A 20,428-nucleotide genomic window follows, 5' to 3' on the forward strand; every position below is an offset into this window, starting at 1 on the left:
CATTGAGGGGTCCGGGTAGTGTAGCACTGCCGTTTAAAGGATCCTTGCTTTACAACGATCCCATCATTCCCGCATTCCAGATGCAACTGAAATTTACAGAGGAGATCCCTAGCCATCAAGTTACAGTTCAAATTGGTGGTAATAACAAACCGATGTTCCACAGATTCTTCCTTGTAATTTACTTTAACTGGTTCCGACACTGGGAATGTTGAGACATGTCCCAGGAACCCTGACAATCCCTGTGTTTCAGTAGAGGCAGGGAGTTTAAGCTTCGACTGCACAGAGGACATGGAAGCTCCTGTATCTATTAAGAAGGGTTGCCACTCATTTTGAATTTTTAGCGATATCATCGGCTCCTCATCCGAGGAAGGTCCTCGTACAGTCAAGCTGCGTGGTCAGTATTGATATTCAGGTGACAGTTGGGCAAAGGGGTTGTTCTGCGAGAAGTTAGTACAAGATCCTCATCCTCGCCCCCCCTTGTCCCCCTCCTTTTCCTCCTCTTCCTTTTTCGTGCCGATGGGAGGGGCACTCCCTGCTCCAATGTCCTTCTTGTCCACAATTAAAGCATCATCCACTCCTTCCCCAGCCCTGGCCGTCTCCCATACCCGATCGGGGACCATAAGGTGGTCCATAGTTTGCGGGGCCGGGACCGTTGGGGTGTTGGGTATACCCATATCCCTGGTTATCCACCCAGCCCCGTACACAGTACTGTGGCTCCATTTGATATTCCCTTGGGTCGGGTTTCGGTCTTTCCCCTCGAGGAGGCTCTTCCTTTCTAGTCACGTATTCGGTCTTGACCCGGGTTGGGGGCGCACACCCTCCCTCTCCTTTCTTTTCCTGCCAATAATATTTCACTGCTCTTTCCATCTGGGCCTTACTGTTATCTGCCCAATTCATATTATTGGTCCGGATAGCATGAGTAATCGAATGGGGTAGGCACTGAAGTAGAATAGCGCAGAATTGAGGTGAATTATCTCCCGCCCTGAAGGCATTATCTCCTGATTGGCCTCAGTATAACTCGATGAACCTTTCCATGAATTCATCAGCGTTTTCACCTCGTTTGGGTTTGGTTTCTAATACGGTGGCCATACTGATGGGTTTTTGGAGGGTCGTGCCGAGAGCAGTAAAAACAGCGTTTAGGCGGTCCTGGACATTAGGATGTGCAGCTGCCAGTGCGCCATGGTCAGCTCGCCTCACATGGGTTAGGAACCGGGCGTGCTCAGTTGGGCTCAGGGTTTGCTGCACTAGGGACCACAAGTCTCTCGATTCCGCATTGTAGACGGCAATGGTAGTTCGGAGGTGATCTATAAACTTGACAGGTTCGATCGGGCATGGTGGCCAGAATGGCCATAATTTCGTTCGGTTTCCAAGGCACATAGACATCTATGGTGAGGTGGTTTGCAGCTTGTTGTGCATCAGGGTTTGGCATTGGTCGGACCGGGAACTGCCGCCGGGGCTTGGGGATGGGAGCGTCAACCTCGGAAGATGTTTCTGGATCGGAAGGTGGCTCGGAGCCATCTGACCACGCAGCACCTCCGCGTCCCGATCGACGGGAGTGTCTGTTTTGCCTTTCGCGACTGGTATTCTGACTAGCGGATTCACGGGACTGCCTGTTCCTTCGAGATGTAGATCTGCCCTTCCGGTGAGATCTGGTCCTCTTGGCTAAATGGCCTGTGAACTGGGGGCTTGAGTCGCTATCAGAAGAGGAAGGGTCCGTCTGGGCTTGTCGGTTCATTGGTGTGGGGTTACGGTTATCATCACCTCCTACCGCTAGAGTGTAGGGTGGAGGTTGACGGGAAGGGGGCCGTGGTAAGGGGCCAAGGGCTACGGAAGGCACCGTTGGGTGCTGAGTCAGTGACCATTCATCAAATTCATCCTCAGCCTCGGTCAACGCAAAGCCAACCATTTGACTACGTAGTCTGTCGATATCTTTCTCAGAGGTCCCAGTGGAACTCTTAGTACGTTTCTCATGCGTGCACTCTTTTTTTTAAAGACATCTACAGTTTTAACATGTCCTCCTTCTGTCAAGGAGAATCCTAATTTAGTGGCGTTCTCCTGCCAACTTGACAGAAGTGATGCATCTTTTAGCTTTTGACAGTAATGCCTCCATGTGGCTATTAGATCCTTATCCTTCTTCCCTCGTCCCTTTTTCCAAATCAATTCTTGGGCCCTTTTGGCCACCTCTAGGCTTCTGGTGCCCCCTAGGGGCCATTGGTCATCTAATAATTTGTTCAAGGCTCCAGATAACAGTCTAAATTGTCCAGCTCTTTCAGGGAACTCTTAACATAACTTCTGTAGCGGACTACCCGCATCCGTAGTTTTATCTAACTGATTACCCATCCTCGCGTCGCCCCGCGAATGATCAATGTCCTAATTCAGTCCCGATTGCCTCCGCGTCACCCCGTGGTGGATTAGGTTACCTTATCCAGAGCCTAGGTGGACCAAGTGATATACAAGATCGACGCCGTACTTGGCATAAGTACAATTTCAAATTTGCACAGTCCCACGTCGCCCCGCGACTTAGTTTTACCTAATTCCCTATCCTCCGCGTCGCCGCGCAGTTTTCCTATTCGTGTCGCCCCGTGATAATCCTTACTTAATCCTCCGTGTCACCGCGCGGTACAATTCCCCTTGCGTCGCCGCGCAATTCGTTTAAGTCCAATCAGCGCCTAGACGGGCCAAGTGATATACACAAGGTTGATGTTGAACCTGACTTGGATACTTATTTCCTAAATTTAAAAGGTATTCGCCAGATTGACCTGGATCTCGTTCAGACACTACCTGAGAACCAGCGAGTGGCAAAACTTGTCCTCAGACTTTTGGACCAGAGGAAACCAAAGTGTTATTTAAAGTATACTCACTCCACTGGCCACTTTCCTCCCGTCTCGTCTGAGGCTAGTTCGGCTCTTAGTTCGCAAGTTTTCGGCAGTCGTCTGTTGAGATCTCACTTCTGACACCAAATGATAATACGGATTCTTTTTCCCTCAATCTGCTTCAGCGAATACACTGATACACGAACACCTTTGTTGCCTTTTCAGTAAAAGACCTTTATTGGAGATTCTTGGCCGGGACTTGTCAAGATAAAGGAACACACTATATTAGAGCTTGTTCAACTCCCTCAGGACAAGCCCCTATACAATGCAAAAGCTCAACAGTTATACATTTTCAGAACAGAACACATTTGATGAGCACTTGGTCCATCCAATCCCTTTCTACTTCCCCCAGAATACATCCAATGGCAGGCCAAAATGTCTCCTAATTAGGGCGGGCTCCAGGGTCCTTGTTTACAGTTTCGCTCTACATTGTACTTCCCTATTTTATGGCTTGTTATAGCAGTCTTTTCGTCTGACTCATGCCTGACTTTGCTTTTCACATAACTCGCGTTTGACCACAACTCTGAGTAACCCCTTTTTGTGTCGACAGTGCAATAATCTGCATCTTGACATTTCTTTAGCTATTTCCCATGATTCTCTACCCTCTGCTACATTTGCAATCCTGCTGTTCACATTCTCAGTGGGGGGGTGGGGAAATGAAATGAGTGTGGGAAGGGGGGGAAATGAGTGTGGGAAGGGGTGGGAAGGGGCATGGGGGGGCATGAGTGTGGGGGGGGGAGGAAGGTGAATGCGTGTGTGGGAGGGAGGGAGGGATGTGTGCGTGAGAGCCGCGTGTGGCGGAGGAGGAGAGAGAGGTGAGGTGGAGGATGAGGAGAGAGAAGTGAGGTGGGGGACGAGGAGAAGAGAGAGGTGAGGGGGGGGAGGAGGAGAGAGAGGTGAGGTGGGGAGGAGGAGAGAGAGAGAGGTGAGGTGGGGAGGAGGAGGAGAGAGAGAGAGGTGGGGAGGAGGAGGAGAGAAGGAGGAGAGAGAGAGAGAGAGAGGTGAGGTGGGGAGGAGGAGAGAGAGGTGAGGTGGGGGAGGAGGAGAGAGAGGTGAGGTGGGGGAGGAGAAGAGAGCGGGTGAGGTGGGGGAGGAGGAGAGAGCGGGTGAGGTGGGGGAGGAGGAGAGAGCGGGTGAGGTGGGGGAGGAGGAGAGAGCGGGTGAGAGGGTGGAGGAGGGGTGGGGGAGGAGGAGAGGGTGGAGGAGGAGGGAGAGGTGAGGTGGAGGAGGAGTGGGAGAGGGGAGGAGGAGGGGTGGGAGAGGGGAGGAGGAGGGGTGGGAGGGAGGAGGAGGGGGGGAGAGGGGAGGAGGAGGAGGAGGGGTGAGAGGGAGAAGGGGTGGGGGTAGGGAGGAGGAGGGGTGGGTGAGGTGGGGGAAGGGAGGAGGGGTGGGGTGGGTGCGATGGGGTGGGGGAAGGGAGGAGGGGTGGGGGTGGGGGTTGGCGGCGGGGGGGAGAGAGAGGAGTTAGCTCGCCGTTATTACACACTGCAAATTCCGGACATCACATTCTTCATGTGACCCAATCATTGAGACAATTTAAAATCAGCGATATGATAATGCTGCTCATTGAAACTCTTTGCTACAAATTCCATATAACACATAAATCCTTTAATCCTTCCTATACTCATCAACTCATTTTGCAGAAGAAAGAAACTCACACATACTGTATTCAAGAATAATGTTAACAAAAATGTTGTCCAAACATATGTATCCAAAAGGGATAGAATGAGGCCAAATAACATGGATGTGGCTGGTGAAGAAGGCTTCCATTCAAATACTAAAGACTCTTCAATAAGCAGTATTAAATTACCTGCCTACGAAACATGTTCCTCATTCTTTCAATGTCGTTCAACTTCCAGATATGACTAAATAGGTCATATCCAAAATGAGGGAATCCACAAAGATACTGGAATAAATTAGCATCTTCGTAGTATGGGCAGTGTGAAATCAAAGGAATGAAAATTGGGTGCGTTCAATCTCTTCAATTAGATTACAGCTCATGGTGAATGTGAAAATTTACCACATCTTTTTAAAGTGTCTGGCGACATATTGATATTAGTCATGTGCTTTCCCTACCCCTACCATATTATGCTGAGAGCTTATTTGTTTCTCTAACTACCCACAAGATTTCATTCTGTTGTCAGTATTATAATGCAGGCCTTCTTGCAATGTATTTATGTTCACAGTAGACTATGACAAGTCATTAGAGATGATGATTTCTAAGGGACTACCTGTTCCTCCAGCAATCAAGGCAACTGATGCTAAAATAGTGCCTATAGCTGTAAAAACATATTTCATTTCTAATGAAGCCAGGATGATTTTAGAATGGCACATTACAGAGAAAAAACTTCAACACAACTGGAGTTTACCATTACATATTCAAAGATCACAAGAGGCATTCATTCCTTTTGCTCCAAAGCTAATTGCCTCACAGCTCAACCCACAGCCTGATTTTGATACAAATATTGTTCCAATTGAGCCTGCATTTCTAGCTGCTGAGAGTCAAAAAAAAATTAGAGCTGAATGTAAAGAAACGGATCATAAATCATCGGTGGGGTCTCCCCACGTTGTTTATTTGTCATTAGAGAGTTTTATGCCTCATGCTCCATCAGTAAAAAGTATCAAGCCACAATTAGAAATATCAGCAGAAAATGAGGCATTGCTAAATAGTAAGTTTAAAACAGTTTGTTTACAAAACATGTTTGTACAACTCAAGGCAGGAACATTTTCTGCACCACAGTGTGAAGAAGCTATCAAAATCAAGAAAGAAAACAGAAAAGGAATGTTGCCTGTGATTGCTCGCCTAAAATCAGAACATAAAGATCAGTTAAATATGTGTTTAACAAAACAAAGTCTAGAAATAAAACTGGATAATTTGCCAGCAATTGTACAAGAATTCTACCAAAGTATATATCCCCCAGCACCAAAAAAAACATTATCAAAACTTTTTGCACGTGGTGAAGGTTTTAAAAAAACAAGGCCAGGATATATACCATTTTTTGAACAGGCTACTATTGATTACTTGGAAATGAACTTGAAGAACAAACACATTTCCCATCTCTGAGGATTTCAAACTCTGCATGAAGAATCAATGGAAATAACGATTTCCAAAGCTCCACCTGTGCTTCCAGCAATCAAAGCAAATACAGGTCAAATAGAGCCTGTACCCATGGAAACCGTTTTCATTGGTAAGAAAGCCAGAGGTAAATTAGAATGGCATATTACTCAAAAAAAACTTCAGCACAATTGGGGTTTACCATTGTTTTATCAGAAGTCAGTAGAAGCATTCATTCCAGTTCCTCCAAAGTTGGTTCCATCACAGCTCAACACACAAGCTGATTTCATTGTGGTCATTACTCCATGTGAGTTGCCATTTGTAGATGTTGAAATTAATAAAACATTAGAGTTGAATACAAGGAAAAAGATCATCAATCATAGATGGGGTCTTCCTAACTCTATTCAGTCATCTTTAAGAGATTTTTGTTGCCACAATATGGAAGAGGGAGCAACAGCAAAATATCAAACAAAGTAGCTGTCTTTGCTGGTCTCAAACCAGAACAGAAGAATAAATTAGAAGTGTGTTTAATAAAGCAAAATCTAGAAATTAAAATACACCATTTGCCGGAACTGGTAACATTGTTATACAAAAATACCTATCCATCACCATCAAAGAAACTTCTTCCAAGGCTAATTACACCTGGTGAAGGATTCAAAAAGCCAAGATTGTTGTATATACCTTTTATTGAACAGAATGCTGTTGATCGTTTAGAGTTGAACTTAAAGCACGAACAGATTATGCATCTCTGGATACTTGACACACTGTGTGAAATGTCAGCCGAAATGATGATTCCTAAAGGACCAAATATGTCCCCAGTAATTAAATCAAGTGGAGTTCAAATAGAACCTGTGGGTATGGAAACAGCTTTCATTGAAAATGAGGCTAGAGACAAATGGGATTGGCACATTACAAAGAAAAAATTCGAGAACAACTGGGGTTTACCATTACATATTCAGAAATCAATTGATACATTCATTCCATCTGCTCCAAAACTGGTTCCCTCCCAGCTAAAACCACATTGTATTTATGTTATAGTTGTTACATCAGCCGATCTAGCTTTCATAAGTGCTGAACATAGAAAAAGATTGGAAGTGAATACAAAGAAAAATATCATAAATCAGAAATGGGGGCTCCCAAATCTTATTCAGTCATCCCTGAGGGACTTCATGACTCCACCTCCATTGCTGCAAGATCGCTTGCTCCAGTCAGAAATCATGAAAGATAGCAAAACATGTACCAACATTGACATCGATCTTATTTCCAAAATGATTATGAAACACAAAAAAAGAAAGTTACCTTCACTACATTACCAGAAAGTTTATAAAAAAGCAAACTTTAAGATAAGTACATTTCCAGAGTTTGCCAACCTCAAACCAGAATGTAAAGATAAACTAAATATGTGCTTGTTAAAGCAAGCTCTCGATATTAAAGTACATTACTTACCTGATGTTGTGCAGGAATATTTAAAAAATGCTTACCCTGCAGCATCAAGAAAAACATGACCAAAACTTACTGTTGCTAGTGAAGGATATAAAAAACAAAGACCATGGTGCTTACTATTTGTTGAACAAGATGCCATTGATCACTTAGAGCTGAACTTAAAGCACAGACGAATTATCCATCTTTGGGGACTTGAAACTCTATGATGAATCTGTGGAAATGATGATTGCTATAGGACCACCTGTGCCTCCAGCAATCAAAGCAAGTGGAGCTAAAATAGAGCCCGTGGGTATGGAAAGAACATTCATTGAATGTGATATTAGGGACAGACTAGAATGGCACCTTACACAGAAAAAACTGCAACAGAACTGGGGTTTACCACTGCAGATTCAAATATCAGCAGAAACATTTATTCCGCTTGCTCCAAAACTGATTCCATCCCAACTAAATCCACAGTCGAGCTTTGGGGTACTTGTTGCTCCAACTGAACTAGCATTTCCAAGTAAAGAGCATAGGAAATTATTGGAACTCAATACGAAGAAGAAGATAATAAATCACAAATGGGGTCTCCCAACACTTATTCGGTCTTCGTTAGAGAAAGAGCCATGAAGATTCTTATCAAGGAAATATCTTGTGCTGCAGCCAGAAGTAAAGAGAACCAATAAGATGGGGCCCAGCAATATTGATATAAGAAATAAGATTAGAATTCCTTTACAGATGAACAAAAGAGAGAAATTGTCTTTACAACATAAAAAAGGTAGCAAAAACACAAAGCCAAGCAAAACAGCAGAAGTGGCTGTTCTTGCCAACTTCAAACAAGAATATACCGATAAGCTAGATGTGTGCTTAAGAAAATTGCATCTAGAAATTAAAATGCATTGTTTGCCAGAAATGGTAAAAGAATTTTATAAAGAAAATTATCCTTCCAAGTCAAAGAAGCCATTAGGAAAGATTATCGCACCTAGTGAAGGATGCAAAAAGCCACGTTCATTATATATCGCTTTTACTGAACAGGATTCAGTTGAGCGCTTGGAGCTGAACCTAAAGCATAAAATGATTTTCTGTCTCTGGGGGCTTCCAACTCTTTATGAAAAATCAATGGAAATGATGATTCCCAAAGGGCCACCTGTGCCTCCAGCAATGAAGTCAAGTGTAGCTAAAATAGAGCCTGTGGGTATGGAAACAACTTTCATTGATGATAAAGTAAGAGAGAACCTCGAAAGGTATGTTATACAGAAAAACCTTCAGAAAACCTGGGGCTTACCATCAGATATTCAGAGATCAGAAGAAGCATTTATTCCATTTGCTCCAAAACTAATTCCATCCCAACTAAAACCACAGCCTGCTTTTTCAGTAGTCAGTGTTCCAACTGAGCTAGCATTTCTTCGTGATGAGCATAAGAAAATATTGGAGATGAAAACAAAGAAAAAGATCATAAATTGCATGTGGGGTCTTCCCGAGCTGATCCAATCATCTTTGAATAAGTGTATGCGTACTTCTCCAGATGTTTCCAGCAATACTAATGTGGGCAATAAAGAAAATAAAATGGTTCCTCAACACACAGTCCCAACAATCAAAAGGAGGAAATTATCCATGTTACAATATGAAAAGGGTGGCAGAAGCAAGAAAATTAAGAAAATTGATGAGGATTTTTATCTTGCTAGCTTCAAACCAGAATGGAAATACAAACTAGAGATCTGTTTAACAAAGTTGTGTCTAGAAATTAAGACAGGGTGCTTACCTGAAATGGTAAAGGAATTCTACAAAAGCACCTATCCTTCAAAATCAAAGAAACCTTTGCCAAAGCTTATTGTACTTGGTAAAGGATTTAAAATACCAAGACCACGTTATTTACCATTCATTGAACAAAATGCTGTTGATCACTTGGGGTTGAATTTAAAGCATAAATAGATGACCCATCTCTGGAAAATTTCAAATCTGTACGAAGAATCAATGGAAATAATGATTTCTAAAGGACCACCTGTGCCTCCAACAATCAAGGGAAATGTAGCTCAAGTATTCTCTGTGAGTATGGAAACAAGTTTCATTAAAGATGAAGCTAGAATCAGACTAGAAAGGCACATCACACAGAAAAAACTTCAACATAACTGGGGATTACCATTACTTATTCAGAGATCACAAGAAGCATTTATTCTGCCTGCTCCAAAGCTAATTTCATCACAGCTAAAACCACAGCCTGATTTTGTTTTGTTTTTTGTTTCACTTGAACTGACCTTCCTAAGCTCAGAACATAGAAAAAGACTTGAACTGAATACAAGGAAGAGAATCATAAATTACAAATGGGGCCTCCCCAAGGCTGTTCAGTATTCTTTAAATAATTTTATGGCTTCTCTTGTGCTGCAATCTGATGTGATGGAAAGAAACAAGATATCTTCTAGTAATATTCAAGTGAGAAAAAGAAAAATAGTTACTCCAATGAATACATTTTTACAGACTAAAAAAATAATGTCTTCTAAACAAAATCGAAAAGGTAGCAGAAAGCTGAAACTTAACAATGTCGGAGAGATGTGTCTTTCTGCTAAACTCAAGCCAGAATGTAAGGACAGGCTGGATATATGTTTGATAAAACTGTGTCTTGAAATTAAAATCTGTTGTTTCCCACAAATAGTGAATGAGATGTATAAAGCTGCCTATCGTCCAATGCCAAAAAAGCCATTTCCAAAGCCAATTGAACCTGGTAAAGGATTTAAAAAACCAAGATTGTTGTACATACCTTTTATTGAACAGGATGCTGTTGATCGCTTAGAGCTGAACTTAAAGCACAAACAGATTTCCCATCTCTGGGGACTTGCAACCCTATATGACGAATCAACAGCACTAATGATTCCGAAAGAACCACCTGTGCCTCCAGGGATCAGAGCAAGTGGAGCTCGAATAGAGCCTGTGGGTATGGAAACAACTTTCATTGACAATGAAACTAAAGACAGACTAGAATGGCATATTGTACAGAAGAAACTTCAGCACAACTGGGGCTTTCCACTATGTATTCAAAGATCACAAGAAACATTCATTCCACTTGCTCCAAAACTAATTCCATCCCAGCTAAAACCACAGCTTAGTTTTGTGATAGTTGTTGCGCCCGTTGAGCTGACCTTCCTTAGTGATGGACACTGGAAAATACTGGAACTGAATATGAAAAAGAGAATTATAAATAACAAATGGGGTCTTCCAAAGTTAATTCAGTTATCGCTAAGGAGTTTTATACCTGTTGCCCCACAAATGAACCATTTCCTACTACAGCCACAAAAACGAGCAGTGCCTCCTTCTGCAAGCAATATTCTCCAGATGAAAAGAGGAAAGTTGCCTGCACTAAAGTATCAAAAAAGCATAAAAGCAAAAAAGAATAGTGAGGTATATGATAACCTCAGAGTTGCATGTGGAGCTGTTGTAGATTTCTGCTTTATAAAGCAATGTTAAGAAATTAAAATGGAGTATCTACCTAAACTGGTAATGGATGCCTATCGTGCTATCTATGCTCAAGCGCCAAAGATAATTTTACCAAAGGCTATTTTACCTGGCAAAGGATTTAAAAAGCAAAGATCATCATATATGTGTTTTACTGAACAAGAAGCAGTTGATTGTTTGGAGTTGAACTTAAAGCACAAAGAGATTACCCATCTCTGGGGATTTCCAACTCTCTATGAAAAATCATTGGAAATGATGATTCCTAAAGGGCCACCTGTGCCTCCAGTAATAAAAGCTGGTGGAGCTCAAATAGAGCTTGTGGATATGGAAACAACTTTCATTAAAAATAATACAAGAGACAGGCTAGAATGGCACATAACCCAGAAAAAACTTCAGTACAATTGGGGCTTACCATTACATATTCAGAGATCAGAAGATGCATTTATTCCATTTGCTCCAAAACTAATTCCATCCCAGCTATAACCACAGCCTGCTTTTTCAGTAGTCATTGTTCCAACTGAGCTAGCATTTCTTCGTGATGAGCATAAGAAAATATTGGAGATGAAAACAAAGAAAAAGTTTATAAATTGCAAGTGGGGTCTTCCCAAGCTTATCCAATCATCTTTGAATAAGTTTATGAGTACTTCTCCAGATGTTTCCAGCAATACTAATGTGGGCAATAAAGAAAATAAAATGGTTCCTCAACACACAGTCCCAACAATCAAAAGCGGGAAATTATCCATGTTACAATATGAAAAGGGTGGCAGAAGCAAGAAACAAAGAAAATTGATGAGGATTTTTTTCTTGCTAGCTTCAAACCAGAATGGAAATACAAAACTAGAGACCTGTTTAACAAAGCTGTGTCTAGAAATTAAGACAGGGTGCTTACCTGAAATGGTAAAGGAATTCTACAAAAGCACCTATCCTTCAAAATCAAAGAAACCTTTGCCATAGCTTATTGTACTTGGTAAAGGATTTAAAAAACCAAGACCACGTTATTTACCATTTATTGAGCAAAATGCCGTTGATCACTTGGAGTTGAATTTAAAGCATAAACTGATGACCCATCTCTGGAAAATGTCAAATCTGTACGAAGAATCAATAGAAAGAATGATTTCTAAAGGACCACCTGTGCCTCCAACAATCAAGGGAAATGTAGCTCAAATATTCTCTGTGAGTATGGAAACAAGTTTCATTAAAGATGAAGCTGGAGGCAGACTAGAATGGCACATCACACAGAAAAAACCTCAGTGCAATTGGGGCTTACCGTTTCAAAGATCACCAGAAGTATTCATTCCACCTGCTCCAAAACTGATTCTATCCCAGCTAAATCCCAAGTCTGATTTTGCAATAGTTGTTGTTCCTTCTGAACTGGCATTTCTTAGTGACGAACTTAGGCAAACCCTTGAGCGAAATATAAAGAAAAGATTTATAAATCGCAAATGGGGTCTTCCCAAAGTTATTGACTTTTCATTAATGCAATTTATGGCTCCTACTCCAGATAATAAAGGCTTCATACCACCATCAAAAAATCTGAAAGAAAACAACACAATGTCTAACAGTAACAATTTAGATAAGAGTTATAAAGTGTTCCCTCAGGGTACAAACTTCCGACTCAAAGGAGGCAAATTATTTTCACAACGTGAAAGAGATGAGGTAAACATACATAAAGTAAAAGAAATGTCTGCCAATGTTAACCTCAGACCAGAGTGTAAAAATAATCTGGCTGTGAGCTTGACCAACCAGTGTCTGGAAATTAAAATGGATTGTTTGCCTAAATTGATAAAGGAATTCTACAAAAATACTTATCCTCCAATATCAAAGAAACCTTTACCAAAGTTAATTGCACCTGGCAGGGGATTTAAAAAACCAAGAATACGATATATTCCTTTTACTGAACAAGATGATATTGATCGGACAGAGATGAACTTGAAACACAGACAACTTTTATATCTCTGGGGACTTGAAACGCTGTATGAAAAGACATTGGTAATGATGATTCCCAAAGGACCACCAATGATGATTCCCAAAGGACCACCTGTACCTCCACCAATTAAGACTAGTCAAGTTCAAATAAAGCCTGTAGGTGGGCCAACAACATATTTTTGTGAAGAAGTCAAGAAGTTTCTAGAATGGCATATTTTGCAGAAAAAACTTCAACGTACTTGGGGCTTACCATCACATTTTCAGAAGTCAGCAGAAGCATTTATCCCACTTGCTCCGAAACTGATTATAAGCCAGCTAAGTCCACAGCCTGATTTTGAAATAGTTATTGCTCCAGTTGAGTTAGCATTCATAAATGATGAGCACAAGAAGACACTAGAAATGAATACAAAGAAAAGGACTGTAAATCATATATGGGGCCTCCCCAGGCTTATTGAGTCATCTTTAAATGAATTACCTCCACCAATAAAGGATTTCATAAAACAATTTAAAATTAAGAAAAAGAAAAGAGTAAGGTCCAGAACCAAAGACATAACAAAGTATTATAAAATGGTTTATTCCCAGTGCACATCTCTTCTGAACAAAGGAGAGAAAAATACTTCGGATTTTGGAAGTTTTAAGAAAAGTGTCAAAATGAAAAAGAGAGAAAAGAGGATGTCTACTGTTGTCAAATTTAAACCAGAATGTAACATTAGGTTAGATATGTGTTTAATAAAACAAAGTTTATCTAGTAAACTTCTACCTGAAATGGTAACACAGTTGTACAAACAAACTTATCCTCCAGTATTGAAGAGACCATTACCAAAACTCATAACACCTGGCAAAGGATTTAAGAGACCAAGATTACCATATATTCTGTTTGCTGAACAAAATAGTATTGATCGCTTGGATATGAATTTAAAGCACAAACAGATTAATCATCTTTGGGGTATTGCACCTACATTTGCCAAGTCAATAGAAATGATTCCTAAAGCACCTTTACTTCCAGCAATTAAAGCAAGTGGAGCTAAAATAGAGCATATCGGTATGGAATTAGCCTTCCAGTATAATGAAACAGTTGACATTCTAGAATGGCACATTACAATGAAAAGATTTCAGCACCAGTGGGGCATACCATTGCATATCCGAAGATCAGTGGACGCATTCATTCCATCTCCTCCAAAACTGGTTCTATCCCATTTTAGCCGGTGTCCCGATGTTGATATTGCTGATTCTTTAAAGAGCTAATATTGCTAAGTGAGAAATATAAGGAAGCATTGGAAATAAATACAAACAACCGGATCATAAATCACAGACAGGGTCTTCCCAATATTATTCAGAACTCTTTGAGTAGTTTTATACCTCCTACTCCACCAGTATGCATGCAACTGTTAGAGACTGGAGAAGGAAGTACAACAGGATTGAATAGATCTGAACTGAGCAAAATTAATACAGTTTTTCCTGTTGAACAGAAGTTATTGGCAAGCACAACAAACGGTAAAGATGGTAAGGAAAGCAACAGTGTAAATAGTATGGAAGAACTTTCTGTCAGTCCAAAACTGGAATTTAAAGATAAAGTTGAAGTAGATGTGGCAAAGCAATCTATACAAATGCAATCAGTGGATAAATTTTCAGCCACAAGTAAAAGTTTGCTGAAACTGAATACCCCTTATAAAAAACAAAACTTAAAGAGCAAATGGAGTGACGATTGTCTTGAGGTAGATTGTTCCATAGCATCATCCAGTTATAGGCCAAAATCTATGAAAATCGTGAGTTCTTCAACTTGGACATCAGATCAGAAATTGGCTGATTTGGCAGATAAACCAGTGACTATTGTGGGACTGTCTTTCGGTCCAGCAATAATAGGAGCAAACCTGCCTTCATCCCCCATGACTGTGCAAGAGGAGTTCAACATTTATCTGAAACAAAATATAGGTTCTGTTTTGATGCCACGTCCTGTTCGTTATGCAGATTGTGAAGAAATCTTATCAAAAAATGCAAGAGACTTTGGGAATAATGTATCCTGTTCAGAACAATTGACTGAGGAAACAAACAATCATATTCAGCAAGATGAAGAACATGGATATGTTAAAATAATTGCAGGTGCTATTGTTAAAACCCAGAATGAGGAAGAACAAGTGCAGGTTGATCTATCAGAAATAATTTGTGCACAGCCTTCACCGACAGAACTTTGTGATGCCTTGCAAGAAAGAATAATTATTGCATCTCAAGATCCTTATGATGGAAATTACTTGAGCGTTTCTGCTGAGGAACTCCATTGTGCTTATTATGAAACCCTCAATGAATCATATATTTCCAGAACTCATGTTGTGAAGAAAGAATGCAGGAAAACTTTTCAAAGTCAGTATTCAAATCAAACAAAACCAGATAATACTTTGCGAAAGTCAAAGGCTAAATTTTCCAAGCAAGATTGTCAGAGACCAAGAACATTTAAACATAAAGAAGAAGATGAAAATTCTGAGTTATACAGCCAAAGCATTCTTTTTGTTAGCCCAACTGAAGAGCTGCAAAACACAGTTATAATGATCTGCGGTTCAGATAAAGACCAAAAAGAGAATCTTACCCTTACTCACATTGTGACAGACCAGAAAGCACAAGGTCATCAAGAAAAACTTCTCACAGTCGTAGACATGATGAAAGATCCTCACGAAGCTCCATGCCCCATAGTCCTGGATGTCAGCAAGATTTTTCACAAGAGGATTCTCCGTTTACAACAAATGAAGACTATGAAGGTACTGTATAGGCTGATGTTTTTGTCAGATGGTAACATTTTGTAAATAAGTATAATTGCCACCAAAACCATATTTATTTTGCCTTAAAAGTTTCTATATGTAAAAATGTAATTAAAGATAAGCATAATTAATTAACCAAAATTGGTATATCTACTATTTGCTGTGTTAATTTGGATGTATGATGTGGATAGTCTGTTTCACATTGTAAGCATAAACCATCCAACCAGTGGCCACAACCTGTCAGCAGAAAAATGTCAGATGCATATTCTCTCAAAAAGAGTATAGTAAATTCTAATTTAAATAAAATAATTTTATTACTAATAGTTGACAACTGGACCCAAATTTGCACAGGCCTTCTGGTACATTTCTACTGTAACTCTGTAGCTAGATCTTTGCTGGGAATTTCTGGGAGGCCTTTTCTGCGACGGAACCTTCAACTGCCCCAAATGAGGTTGCGTGGTAGGGACTCTACATTGGGAATTCCAATTCTTCCAATCTCAGTAGGACCCCATATAAATTTGGAGGCCATACAGTATGCCCATTAAGATGAGAACTACAAACCTCCACAATGGGGCCCCATCAGAGGCTCCAGATCAGGAATGCTGCCCGGATCCCCAAACAGCTGGATGGACAGGTAGTCATTTAAGGAGTGCTTCATTTCAAGAATAAAAATAATGCCACAATAGTTCTTACTTTCTTTATAATTCTGCATTTGTTACATACACAGAGGTCTGACCAGAAGTACTGAGGAGAAGGTGTTACGCTTCAGTCAGTGATAGCACTCCCGACTGATTCAGAATGTCACATATTTAAGTGCCACATCAGGTCTTGAGCACATAATCTATGCTGACAGTTTAGCTGAGTAGAAACATAGAAAATAGGTGCAGGAGTAGTCCATTCGGCCTTCGAGCCTGCACCACCATTCAATAAGATCTGGCTAATCATTCACCTCAGTACCCCTTTCCTGCTTTCTCTCCATACCCCTTGATCCCTTTAGCCGTAAGGGCCATATCTAACTCCCTCCTGAATATATCCAATGAACTGGCATCAACAACTCTCTGCGGTAGAGAATTCCACAGGTTAACAACTCTCTGAGTGAAGAAGTTTCTCCTCATCTCAGTCCTAAATGGCTTACCCCTTATCCTAAGACTGTGTCCCCTGGTTCTGGACTTCCCCAACATCGGGAACATTCTTCCTGCATCTAAACTGTCCAGTCCTGAATTTTATATGTGTCTATGAGATCCCCTCTCATCCTTTTAAACTCCAGTGAATACAGGCCCAGTCGATCCAGTCTCTCCTCATATGTCAGTCCTGCCATCCCGGGAATCAGTCTGGTGAACCTTCGCTGCACTCCCTCAATAGCAAGAGTGTCCTTCCTCAGATTAGGAGACCAAAACTGAACACAATATTTCAGGCGAGGCCTCACCAGGGCCCTGTAAAACTGCAGTAAGACCTCCCTGCTCTTATACTCAAATCCCCTAGCTATGAAGGTCAACATGCCATTTGCCTTCTTCACCGCCTGCTGCACCTGCATGCCAACTTTCAATGACTGATGTACCATAACACCCAGGTCTTGTTGCACCTCCCCTTTTCCTAATCTGCTGCCATTCAGATAATATTCTGCCTTCGTGTTTTTGCCCCCAAAGTGGATAACCTCACATTTATCTATATTATACTGCATCTACCATGCATTTGCTCACTCACCTAACCTGTGCAATGCAGCCTGCAGCCTCTTAGCATCCTCCTTACAGCTCACACCGCCACCCAGCTTACTGTCATCTGCAAACTTGGAGATATTACACCCAATTCCTTCATCCAAATCATTGATGCATATTGTAAATAGCTGGGTTCCCAGCACTGAGCCCTACGGCACCCCACTAGTCACTGCCTGCCATTCTGAAAAGGACCTGTTAATCCCGACTCTCTGCTTCCTGACTGCCAACCAGTTCTCTATCCACGTCAGTACATTACCCCCAATACCATGTGCTTTGATTTTGCACACCAATCTCTTGTCTGGGACCTTGTCAAAAGCCTTTTCAAAGTCCAAATATACCACATCCACTGGTTCTCCCTTGTCCACTCTACTAGTTACATCCTCAAAAAATTCTAAAAGATTTGTCAAGCATGATTTCCCTTTCATAAATCCATGCTGACTTGGACCGATCCGATCATGTCACTGCTTTCCAAATGCGCTGCTATTTAATCTTTAATAATGGAATCCAACATTTTCCCCACTACTGATGTCAGGCTAACCGATCTATAATTACCTGTTTTCGCTCTCCTTTTTTAAAACGTGATGTTACATTAGCTACCCTCCAGTCCATAGGAACTGATCCTGAGTCGATAGACTGTTGGAAACTGATAACCAATGCATCCAATATTTCTAGGGCCACTTCCTTAAGTACTGTGGGATGCAGACAATCAGGCCCCGGGGATTTATCGGCCTTCAATCCCATCAATTTCCCCAACACAATTTCCTGCCTAATAAGGATTTCCTTCAGTTCCTCCTTCTCACTAGACCCTCGGTCCCCTAGTATTTCCGGAAGCTTATTTATATCTTCCTTCGTGAAGACAGAACCAAAGTATTTGTTCAACTGGTCTGCCATATCTTTGTTCCCCATTATAAATTCACCTGAATCTGACTGCAAAGGACCTACGTTTGTCTTCACTAATCTTTTTCTTTTCACAAATCTATAGACGCTTTTGCAGTCAGTTTTTATGTTCCCAGCAAGCTTCCTATCATACTCTATTTTCCCCCTCCTAATTAAACCCTTTGTCCTCCTCTGCTGGATTCTAAATTTCTCCCAGTCCTCAGGTTTGCTGCTTTTTCTTCCCAATTTGTATGCCTCTTCCTTGGATTTAACACTATCTCTAATTTCCCTTGTTAGCCACAGTTGAGCCACCTTCCCTGTTTTATTTTTACTCCAGACAGGGATGTACAATTGTTGAAGTTCATCCATTTCATGTACTGTTGGAGGTGCTGTCATTCAAATGAGATGTTAAACTGAGATCTGATCTTTTCTCTGAGGCGAACAAAAAGATTCTTATTTGAAGAAGAGCAGCAAATTCTCCCAGTGCCTTGAACAACATTTATTTGTTACCCATCATCTTCCATACAAGTAGACATAGGTCTTCTTGGCTTGCCTGTGATAGTATTACAGCCACCTTTCATGTATGCTCCTCGAAGATGCACAAGGATATCCTGTAATAGTTACCTGACCTTTTTTTTAACAATCCGTGTGTTTCTCTCTGACCCTTTGTTTCACTCTCTTCAATTTAATAATTTCTTTATGTGACCTCTGCTGTTGTCCAGCTCGTGCCATCTGGCCTCAATTACAGTAATCAGTGCCTCCACTTCACCCTGTAAGGAATTCTTGGTTCTCGAGCCACATTGCATATTGCATTGCAGCTCCGATTTTTCCACTAAGAATTAAAGTTCTCACACACAACTGGCTCTTTAAAAGTGGATAAGTGTAGACCGGGAGCTGTACTAGGCATGCGTGCCCATAGCGGTCATGTCAAAAACGTCCCTTTTTTTTGCGCATATGCACAAGGGGGCTGTCATTTACTCTACATGCCTACTGTTTGTACTATCACAAGGTGTGCCAACTGAGGGCACAGCAGTGGGAGACTTGTAGGTTGCCTGTACAGGTGTGCCTGGCCTAGTATAAGAAGCAGGCCACCAGGTGTGATCCTCACTCTGGAGTTAACAAATAAAGGACTAAGGTCACGATAGTTCAAGTGCAGCACATTGCCTCATGGAGTCATTATTAGACCATCCAAGACACAACAATTGCCGACAAGATTACAGACTTTCACGCGAAAATGACTACCCTTGGTACGTTGCAGCAGTTCGCCGATGGTGATGATTGGGACGCCTTCGTGGAGAGGCTCGAACATTTCTTCACAGCAAACGACCTGGCAGGAGACGATCCGGCCACACTGGTTGATAAGCGCAGAGCTATCCTGCTAACCAGTTGTAGGCCCACCGTCTATGGCCTCATCAGGGACTTGCTGGCACCAGGACGTATGAGGAGCTCGTAACACTGATCCATGAGCAACTCAAGCCCAAGGAGAGCACCCTCACAGCCGGACACCGGTTCTACACCCACCAACGGCCTGAAGGCCAGGAAATCGCGAAATACGTCGCAGACCTCAGGAGGCTGGCGGCACCGTGTGATTTCGGCGACCACCTCAACGAAGCGCTACGGGGCATTTTTGTCATTGGAATCGGCCATGAGGGCCTTCTTCATAAGCTACTGTCGGTGGATACCACAGTCGCACTGCAGAAGGCCATCTCTGTGAGCCAGGCATTCATGACCTCGACCTGCGGTTCTAGCCAAATGACTCACTCTCAGGACTCAAACCCGGCAGGTTTTGTGCACAGTGTGGACTGTAGAACGCGAACCATCTCAGCCTCCGAGTCCCTTAACTCAGAGTCCGCTGGTGGGGGCTAATCGAGTAGCTCCATGCTGGCATTGTGGAGGGAATCACAGGGCTCACCAGTGCCGCTTTAAAGACTATGTATGCAAGGGCTGCTGCACAAAGGGCCACTTCCAGTAAATGTGTAAGAAAAATATGACTCACTGTCGATGAAGAGTCTGCAAATGGCCATGAATCCTGCGCGGATTATGAAACGATAAGCAGAGAGGCAGCTCAGCCCCACGATGAGGTATATAGCATGTTTACCTGCACCACCGAGTGTTCCCCGTTGAGGATGGAAGTCGAGATAGATGGTGTTCCAATTTTCATGGAAGTGGACACGGGGGCGAGCCAGTCAGTAATGAATAAGAAGCCTTTGAGAGACTATGGGACAATCAAGCTGAACGACCAAGTTGGCCCCGTTTCAGGCAAAGCTGCGCACCTACACCGATGAACTTATCCCAGTCTTTTGTAGTTCGAATGTAAAGGTACTCCATGATGGCACGGTGCACAGGTTACCTCTGTGGATTGTT

The 20,428-nt window shown here is 41.9% G+C and overlaps 1 protein-coding gene across 9 annotated transcripts in view; it reads left to right on the forward strand.

Moving 5' to 3' along the window:
• LOC139275001 (zinc finger protein 462-like) overlaps nucleotides 1–20,428 on the forward strand; it is a 189,675-nt gene that overhangs the window by 142,256 nt on the left and 26,991 nt on the right. For 2 of the 9 annotated variants that reach the window (XM_070891840.1, XM_070891834.1), the window contains one exon: nucleotides 5,590–15,473. The exons of 6 other annotated variants lie outside the window; for them this stretch is intronic. Coding sequence is in view for 2 of the 3 variants with exons in the window: in XM_070891834.1 (XP_070747935.1) it covers nucleotides 14,103–15,473 (1,371 nt within the window). In the remaining variant the exon portion in view is untranslated. The remainder of the gene's footprint in view (nucleotides 1–5,589; nucleotides 15,474–20,428) is intronic. One more of the 9 variants, XM_070891835.1, reaches the window with a different exon arrangement.

The sequence above is a fragment of the Pristiophorus japonicus genome, chromosome 10 (assembly GCF_044704955.1).
Source record: "Pristiophorus japonicus isolate sPriJap1 chromosome 10, sPriJap1.hap1, whole genome shotgun sequence".
Taxonomy (NCBI): domain Eukaryota; kingdom Metazoa; phylum Chordata; class Chondrichthyes; family Pristiophoridae; genus Pristiophorus; species Pristiophorus japonicus.